Source organism: Convolutriloba macropyga, chromosome 15 (genome assembly GCF_964194025.1).
Source record: "Convolutriloba macropyga chromosome 15, txConMacr16.3, whole genome shotgun sequence".
NCBI lineage: Eukaryota > Metazoa > Xenacoelomorpha > Acoela > Convolutidae > Convolutriloba > Convolutriloba macropyga.
The window spans coordinates 34,021,795-34,031,268 of NC_134482.1; the positions used below are offsets into that span (position 1 = coordinate 34,021,795).

At 38.5% G+C, this 9,474-nt stretch overlaps 1 protein-coding gene across 3 annotated transcripts in view; it reads left to right on the forward strand.

Annotated features, from left to right (window-relative positions):
* Positions 1 to 2,068, forward strand: part of LOC142354723 (vinculin-like) — a 290,445-nt gene extending 288,377 nt beyond the window's left edge. For 2 of the 3 annotated variants that reach the window (XM_075407100.1, XM_075407099.1), the window contains exon 25: positions 1,495 to 2,068. In XM_075407100.1, the coding sequence (XP_075263215.1) occupies positions 1,495 to 1,633 (139 nt within the window). In that variant the 3' untranslated portion in view covers positions 1,634 to 2,068. The remainder of the gene's footprint in view (positions 1 to 1,494) is intronic. The other variant, XM_075407098.1, reaches the window with a different exon arrangement.
* Positions 2,069 to 9,474: the final 7,406 nt, after the last annotated feature.

Sequence of the window (9,474 nt, forward strand, 5' to 3'; positions counted from 1 at the left end):
CCTCATTTTGCCGCTTTTTCAACATTTTGCGTGATATCTTTTTGACTTCTCTAGGCTAGTTTCTCTCTTCTCTCATTCTGCTAAGAGTGATTTTGAACATCAGTTGCTCAGCAAAGCAATTTAAAATGAACAGAGTCAGTATAAAAAATTGAAGTCAGAAGTAGAAACGGGATAAACCCATAAAGCCCAATTTTAGATGCCCGCTATTTGAACCTCGTTCCTATAAGTCTTAGTTGCTATCTCTAATGCTTATTGGTATTGATAGTAGCCCCTGTAGCCTCTCTCTAAGAAACAGAAGTACGTTATGTTCAACTACGAAATGAAATCAAAATAAATCGGACTTAAAAAATGTTTTTGTACAAAAATCTTTTTTTTTTCAATATCTATTCTTTCAATCCCAATCATGCTTATTGGAATCAACGGCGGCTATTTTCCGGCAATCTGCCGGGTATGTTTTTTTGTTTGGAGAGTCTGAGGTTTCACGGTGCGTACGGCTATGTTTTTATTTTGTCGTTAATATTTTTTGTTAAGGGGTCACTATCTTTTCAAATCTGCCTTTTGTCCATTCATTTATTTATGCAATTTCGACTAAAGCGCGTACGTGACGTCATTTTTTGCTCTTAGTTGAGCAATTTTTTTGCTCATTTCTGGGAATAGGTTTTGGTCACACGTGACTCACCTCGCTCTCCGAAATGACTTGCTCACTTTCTTTATAACCTGTTCTTCACTTAAAGTCAATGAGATAAGGTCACCTAAGTGTACGTCACAGTATTTGAGAGAATCCATTAGAAGCAGCAATAATTTAAAAAGATTGTGAATCATAATATAGTTTCTCAGTAATTAACAAAAAGAAGAGAATTTTCGCTTTTTTGATCTGTTTTTAAAATGTTTGTGAGACTGGAGATCTACGAAGCTATGTGCTGGCAAGCTGCAAGTTATGCTATTTAGGTAAAGTTCGGCTGATGAAGTATGTTTGGGTTTTGTAATATATTAAGAGTTTTTGAAACTTTTGAATGTTGCAGCGTTTTCCGGCTAACTGTAATTTAGATTTTGTTGCTGCTATTTAAAAAGAATGATGGTAATAGCTCAATGGGCAACGCTTACTTTTTGCGTTGTTGTAATTCAAAAGTTTAGCCAAAAAATTTTGCGTGGAACACTTATGAATTAATATTATGATTTAATAATGAACTCTAAAGATTTTGATGATAACAGTGTTGATCTAGAATAACACGGGTGACGTTTACTGACCGTGAAATGAAGAGAAGAGAAATATAGTTTTCTTATTGTTCACAAAGAAATGGGAACCGTTTCCTTCTCCTCATGTTCTCCCAGGCCTTCCTTAATTGGCACTAATATGTCCATATAAAAGAATCTGTCTGTTGAAACCCTTAATTTCACCTCTTATTGACTTAGCAATCGAGATGGAAACTTATCTCACAGAACGCACCATAGATTTCAAAAAAGTGAGAGCGTTCAAGTATGTCTGTGTTCTAGGTGGGTGCGACGTAAGCCTAGTTCCCTTCATCACTCAAGTGGAGGAGGAGGAGGGGGGTTGAGGTATTCGGCCTCTCTAAGACAGAAGCAACAGCAGATCAGACTAAATGCCCTGAAAGTCGCTGCTGGAAATGTATGATGACCAGATCTTTGATCTCTTATCTGTTACCCTTGCCTACAACAGAGACAAGTAGTGTGACTATAATATTTTCTAGAATTGTTACTTCGATCCATGGCCTGTATCTTGTATTTACTTTTTTAATCAATATGTATGCTATGTATCGATCTGCGGTACAAATTAGCCGATACCATCAACATGCATTTTGTAAAGCATTTTTACGCTTTTACAACAACTATCACCCACTGAAAATCTGTCACCACGATAGCGAGATCATGCTCCAAAGAATTGTGAGCAAACAGGTAAACTTTATTTTCATTGGATGCATCAGTAACTCTTTATTTATGCAGAGAGCTTGCCTATGACGACTGCTAATTTTTAATTGATTTCAAAGAAAGCTAGTAGCAATAAGTGTAGTCCTGTTGATTTTTGGACCAATATCTCGTCTGATCGTTTTTCGCCTGACGATCAAATATGCGTGAATTGTCTTGAGAAACGGGAAAAAATGGTAAAGCTCGAGGGCATTAGGTTGTATTAGGACGTCCCTTAGTTTCTTTAGAAAGCTTCGCTCTGGCTTTAAGTTCTTGATTGATCGATATCTCCTATGCTTTGTGCAAGGCTAGAAAATTGAGAAACAGCCAATTATATTGTTTTACAGGCTCGTAGATTCCAAGACCTTGAGTCAACATTTGTGTTCTGTTGAATCTTCGCGAAGCTGATGAAGTCTTTAAACTCGGAGCAATAGTATATTTTGGTTTTAGAGCTCACCACCCTGTCTTCGTCGAAACACATTGTCAACGGCAGATGGATCCTCAAACCCTTTAGTGCCTCATGTCAACATTTTCCGTTTTTTGTGAGTGCGCCCATCCTATGAGGGGCATAGGTTGTTCGCTATAATCAATCTTTATAATCAACATCTTTCTCACAAAGCCACTTTTCAATCACTTTGCTGAAATTGATTCCAAAATCATTGGGTTTAAAATTAGGGCCAGCCGTTGGAGAATAATTTTTCGGAAGTATACCCGGAGGCAGATCGTTGACGCGACGCATCTTCCTAATGAAGTCGAAGTGCTCGTTCAAGGTTTCACCCACAGGTAATTGACGCCTATGCTTGTCGTTCCTATTGAAGGCTTTAAAACATCTTTCCTTGAAACAAACATAAACTTTTCCGTAGACCGTCGTGCTTAGCTTGAACATGTGAGACTTCTGCGATGAGTTTTCGATTCAGCTGGTTAGTATTGTTATGGACAGTTTTCAAATGAATATGGATGCCATATCCGTTTCTAAGCACTCTGTAGCAAACCAGTCGCATCACTTCCATCATTGATTTTTTCTGCGTTGTCAGCACTTCAATGAGCGCTTCTTTCAATTTGCTGAAGTGGTTAACGAATGGGCTGCTTTTCTTTGGTTTTTTGGCAAGTTTTTAGGACAGTAATCTGGATCGGGTTTCGCTTTCGACGTGGTGCAATTGGAAACTTTTTTTTGTAGACACCACTGACAACCAAGATCCTGATCCACGTTAGTAATCCTCTTCAGCTGTCCTTCCCGATAATTATCGCAAACTTTTTCGATGATACTCGATTGGATCATTTATCGGTCAATAGTACTTCCAGATTCGACAACACCTCTCGTGTCACTTGCTCAACATGAGCATTACGAACGTGCTGAGTAACAATATCGACTTCAGCCCTCGGAAAAAGAAATGTCTGGCGATTTGGAGAAAAGAAATGCCTGGCAATTTGATTTATTACGGAATCTGAACAGCTCTCGCCTCCTCTTTTCGGTCAGACTCATCACGCTGGCGTTCTGCTTCAAACATTGTCATGAATATTAGTTTGAGCAATTGACATGATGGAATCTACCAAGGAATTCTTTGCTCATCTTTTTTTCCTAATAGATACAGGCATTTGAGAAACTTTGCTTGTTTGATATTGCTCGCTCTTTTTAGTTCAAGCAAGACTATTGTCCGCACAGTGTTTTTCAATATCTGAATTAGAAGGCTGAGAGGGCGACTTTGTGTTAACAGGAACGTTTTCTGTTGACTCATGTTGTTTGCCGGCATTATTGTAGGCAGATCGTTGACGCGACGCATCTTCCTAATGAAGTCGAAGTGCTCGTTCAAGGTTTCACCCAGAGGTAATTGACGCCTATGCTTGTCGTTCCTATTGAAGGCTTTAAAACATCTTTCCTTGAAACAAACATAAACTTCAAAGAATCCTTCTCGCTAGCCGGCGTCTTTTAAAATTCACATGAGTAAGTCCACCATCACAACAGTTAATTAAGGCAACGCAGTTCGGATTTTTCAACGAATCATTTTTGCTAGGCCGGTGTTCTTCTCAGTAGCATCAATGTACAAATCTATCTAGTTGTTGAGAATTTGGAAGTTTTGTCTTTGCATTGCGCTTTTTCTGGCTTTTATATACTTTCCGCAATGAGAAGTAAGAATGTCACTTTTGATGAAAAACTTCTTTGTGAACAAGCTATCGCTAACAGTTTGTCTTCATTCGCGACATAAAACCAATCGGTTGAATCGCAATTAATGTAATTGTTAACACTTAATGCACTTGTTTAATCGGTAACGCACATGTTTGAACACTTTTTTAGGATCAAAGCTGCACGAACATTCAGTGATAAATCAATGAAGCTTGTTAGAAATCATTCTGCAGAAGTCTTTTTTATTAGGGACCTTTATTACGCATATGATTTCCGTTGACCTCAATTATTAGTTCAAAATAGTTTTCAAGTTTTGCAAGTGCAAAAGTTATTTTAATGAGTTAGGTAATTCAACTATAATCAAAGTCTAATCACGGAAATGAACTCAAAATTTTGGCATAAAAAAGTATGACTAGCAAAAGAGCTGAAAAGTGACCGAATGTGGCTGATTTTTTCTCAGTATCAAAAAGTGCTCTGATCTGGTGTGCAGTTTCAGTTAGATTGTAAAATTATACTTAATTCACGTTTTAAACTGAAATTTATTAAGCTTGATGATAATGTCAGCTAACAATGGCTCTAATGGACTTTGTTAACGTAAGGCGCTCTTATTTAACGTCGGGGCTTTATCAGTTTATCCTGTTTTTTTTTATTTTGCTCTCCTGATATTGACCGTATTCACTACTTTATGTCATTAATTGAGTGGAAGAATCTAAATTTCATTCAGTTGAAACAGTGGGTGAAGGAAGTAAGCAAAGAGTCATTTATGATAATTGTGACTTACGTGAACCAAAATCGTGATTAAGAGGAAATAAAAAAAGTAGAGCGCCTAATTATAGCCGTTGAGAGGTTGACGGCGGCTATTAATAATATGCAGACACAATTCATGAGTTCAAAGGTGTGGGTAGGTGCTGGGGAGGGTAAGGTATGTGGGGGCTAAGACCTCGACTTTTGAAAAAAAACCATGCTCGACCAAAAAGTGGCATAGTCGAATCGAACAGCCCATGAAAAGACTCTAGATGGACCTAATCGGTTACCTATACTTTGGCGACCCAAATGTTTGATACTGGACTTTAGTTCAACCCGTGCTCACTCATACTCTCACATACACTTCTGTTTGCTCACTCACTTCTGTTTTGCCCCCACCCCTCTCCCAGATTAATGGGCTTATCTCGGATCATTTCCATGTGTGTGTGGAGGGGGGCTGATGAGGGGTGGAAACAACGGTGAGGTGAAGGGAAACGAAACACCGCTAACACTTTGTATTATGAGATACGTTTCTCATTACAATGACTTTCCACCAACATCAACTCGTAATAGGATTGTTTGCTGATCACAGCATAAGTTGGACGATTTGCTATTGGTAAGGGGGGGGGGGTGCACCGGGGGATCGAGCGATGATTTGGGAAGGCTACATGACAGGGGGTTAAAATCGACGCACTCACACACACAAACACACTCGTTTGCAACTTAACATAGTGAAGCATTGAGCGAGGGCCGTCTAGTGATTGAATCCCTGATTTGCGTGCCCGCCCGATGCTTTAAAAGCATCGATGAAGCTTCGGCTTTCACCCCATAGTGGGTCGATTGATTTACAAATCAGAGAGCCAATTCAGAATCGTTGAATTACATAGCTCTGAAACTCTATCATTATCATCTAACAGCATAATGACTACCCGGGTTGACCTACCAGCGTTGCCATAACATGAGATGGTACCATCTTTTGATCTTGTCATGGCAATGATAGTACCATTTTATGGTTTTACGGAATCAATTTTACGGAATCAATTTAACTGTTGCATTAAACTGCCATTTTGTGGAATCCACATCAACGCTCCCTACAGATTTGTTTAAATTCTTTTTGCGCATACACCGGTAAGTGAAAAGAGACTTCAATCAAAAGTTGTCTGTGGTTCAGTTAATGTACACATTTCACTGCTCATCTTTCCAAATAAGGCTGCTTTACTCTAATTTACTGGGCCTACTCTACCCATCAGGGTCAACAAACAAACAAAGACATAATTTACCCGAAAGAAAAGTTAAATTTAATTTTTGTAGAAGACAAAGAACAACTACGGTTGAATACAGGTTACTTCAGACTAATCATGCTCAAAAACTTTCAGTATTGGCACAACAAACAATTGTTTCTCTATCTATCTTTATCAGTTTCTGAAGAACTTTTGAAGTTTCAACATTGATCAATTCTGCTTTTGAAAACACTTTAAAGAAAGAATAGACGTTTGCAGTAACAGCAGAAGGCTGGCTTGAAGGATTCGATAATTTCAAAAGGCTCCACAATAGCAGATAGTTTTGAGTTTTTGATTCCGAAAGATTTGATTATATCCATGACATTCTCCCCCGCGACATTGAAAACTGCCCGAGAGTTTGCCTCATTTGCTGAATCGGCTTGGAAGTACTGGCCATTAATTCGCAGTTTGAAATTTGGACTGTTATGTGCAATCGTTTCTTTACCCGATTGAATGCTACGCTCACCCCTCAGAGCTAAACAAAAAGTCTCCAAAGCATCTCCTTGTGGTTTCTTCCGTCGCTGCTCTTTATTTCGTTGATATCGTTCAACAAGAAGGTGCAAATGTTTAACTGTTTCCGTGAACTTTGTTTTCAACAAATAATTGGCAGACTCAAACATCATTGCCGAAGTGCACCACAAGGGACCAAACTGTTCCACTTGCTACGAAACGTATTTCAGAGAGTGCACATTTGCCGAAAAAAACTTCATGGCCATGGGCTTCTTCAGTTTTCTTTAAGAAAAACTGAATGAGAGCTTCAGCTTCAGTTGCAAAAATCCTTGAACACAAAACTTGTCTTGTGATGAATCCCAAAAGATAGAAGCGATCGTAAAGATCCTGACAAACTTGATGGTGAAGAACAATGTGTCAAACATACAGGAGCCAAACTTTGACCTCATTAGCTTTAAAGTAGTCAAGCTCTGATAGAGGCCTTGCTTTCCTCTTGAAATCGTTTGGAAGCTTTATTTGACCGACTAGCGTGTTCACTGCCGCAACATTGTGCCCCAATTTCTTCCTTATTACAAAAAGAAGAGTCCTTCCAACTCCCAAGAGAACTTGGTGCATGTAATCAATTGGGGCAGTTAAAGGAAGTTCAGGAATAACTTCTCAGATTTTTGCAGGTCCTTTAACACCTCGAAGTGAGTTGAAATTTCTTTCCTAAAGGAAATTCAGCAAAGCAGATTGATTTTCAGGAGTTCTCATCGACCAAATTCTGTTTGGGTAGTACAATTTTTGTCCTGATTGACATGATTCGCACTTAGCTAGGCAAAGCGAGCAGCCGTATTACGCATTAAACTGATTCATGTTTAGTATTGCAGCTTTAGCTGGGAGATCTGCTATTAGAAGAATTGGTAGAAATATAAGTTTCCAAGTTTGTTTTTGAAACATTATTCGTTTTTCAGTTGAAACTTCCTCCTTCGTACCCTGAAAAACACCAAGTTTGACGTCTAGAGAATTTAAAAAGTCCAACACAGGCCAGCTCCGCAAGGTCTTTTACAGCTGTTCTCTTGTTTCAAAGCGATTGCGCTTTCTCTTTTGATTGACTTATAGCTGGGAAATCTTTTTTCGGGACAAGCGGCCCTTAGCAGTTTGATCCATTTGTTCGCTTCAGCATCTGATGTCCCAGAACTAGAAACAATTTCGTTCACACACAGTGAAAAATTTAACCGAAAGTTCTCATCCTGGGGGTTTTTTGGCTCTATATCGCTCTCCTCCTCTGAAGAGCTGCCATTATTAGAGGAATCTCCTTTTTCGAATGTTGTATTTATACTACTTAAGTCACATTCAGGCAAACAAAAGTGCTCTTGCGGTGACGAAATAAAGTTTTCTGCGCTTGAAGAACTTTCCTCCAGCATTGGTTCAGAACCGGAAACATTCTTTGTGGAAAGACAGGAATCATTAGTGTCAGTTGATTTACTACTGTCGCTTGCTTCAGGAAAATTTCTCATTTCAATTGTTCGCGGTATTTTTCTGTCTTCGTTTCAAAATGGCAAAACGCCGACTGCGCTGGAAAACATACGATTTCCAAGAATTGTGGAGAATAATTCTTTTATTTGGTTGGAGACACTGCTGTTTTTGGCCTTAATCTGGCGGTGCAAGTCGAAATGTTGGCAAAGACAATCTCTTTCCTTCACCCAAAAAATCATTTGACGAATAGAAGACAGTTATTTCGTCTCCAGTAGTGATGTCCTTCATTATTTACAGTTTTATGCTTTTTCGAGCACCAACTTCAGCAACCACGTATCGACAATTTGGACGAAATGAAAGATTTGCAAATCGCTTTGTTCCTACCATTATTCGATCTTTTTTGCGCACTTCAGTTGCCCGAAACATTGAAATTTGTTTGAACTCTTTAGCACTGCTCTCTGGAATTTTGTCAATATAACCAAGAACAGGCGTTAAAAAGTCGACTTGCCACTTTTTTTCTTTATATCTTGTTGTCCGCGATAAAAAAGACCAAAACCACCATATTGATCTGGCTCAAACGAAAAACCGTTATTGACCGCAGACTGGTAGCAATCTGTCAGTAGCTTTTCATATTGTTTCAGTTTTGGTTCCACGCTGCGCATTTCGTTGTACTCCAGATCACTCAGCGCTTCAACCATTGGCATGACAGATAAAGCCGTAGTTGATATCATTTTCGGGTAACACAGACATCGGCATGAGCTATTGCAAGAGAGTTCAACATGACTGTCTAGAAATATTTGCTATTATGTAAAGGTTACTGGAATAGTTTGTCGGTTTTTTTGTCTGGAGATTTCAAAATATTTAAGACATACAAAACAATTACTTGCGAAGCCTATTTGACACAAAACCGATTTTTTAGACCAACTTTGTAATTCAGAAACTGGTTTACTTTAATGTTAGATCAACAAAGAATGATGAAATCAATTTTTAAACTGAAAACAACTGTACTCACAAAGCATCGGAAAAGCTCAACTTATTTTGAAAAATACAGTCAAATCGCAACAATTTTGAACGCAAATCTCATTGGAGGAGCGCCTGCTGTATATTGAGTATCGGGAAATTGCATACAAATTTCAATTCACCAAGTAAAGTTGGAATGCAATGAGAATGACTGAAATTGACGTAGCAAGATCAATCGGTCGTTACTGCGGAGCTCGATTGTGGTTTTCGAAACTTGAATTCAATTCCCATCTGATTATCTGCGCGACGAGCCTCGTGATACGCAAATCCTGGCATTTTTAGATACTTCTTCTTTACAATCCCTTAAACAGCGGAAAACGAACTAATTTTAAGAATCACTACATAATATAACAGAGGGATACAAAAAGACCCACGATAATTTTTTTGGGATTTCAATTTTCCGTAAAACGGTAATAAAAAAGAACAAAAATCAAAAACTTCCTTCCATCAAAAACTTACTTTCGAAAACTTTCCGTT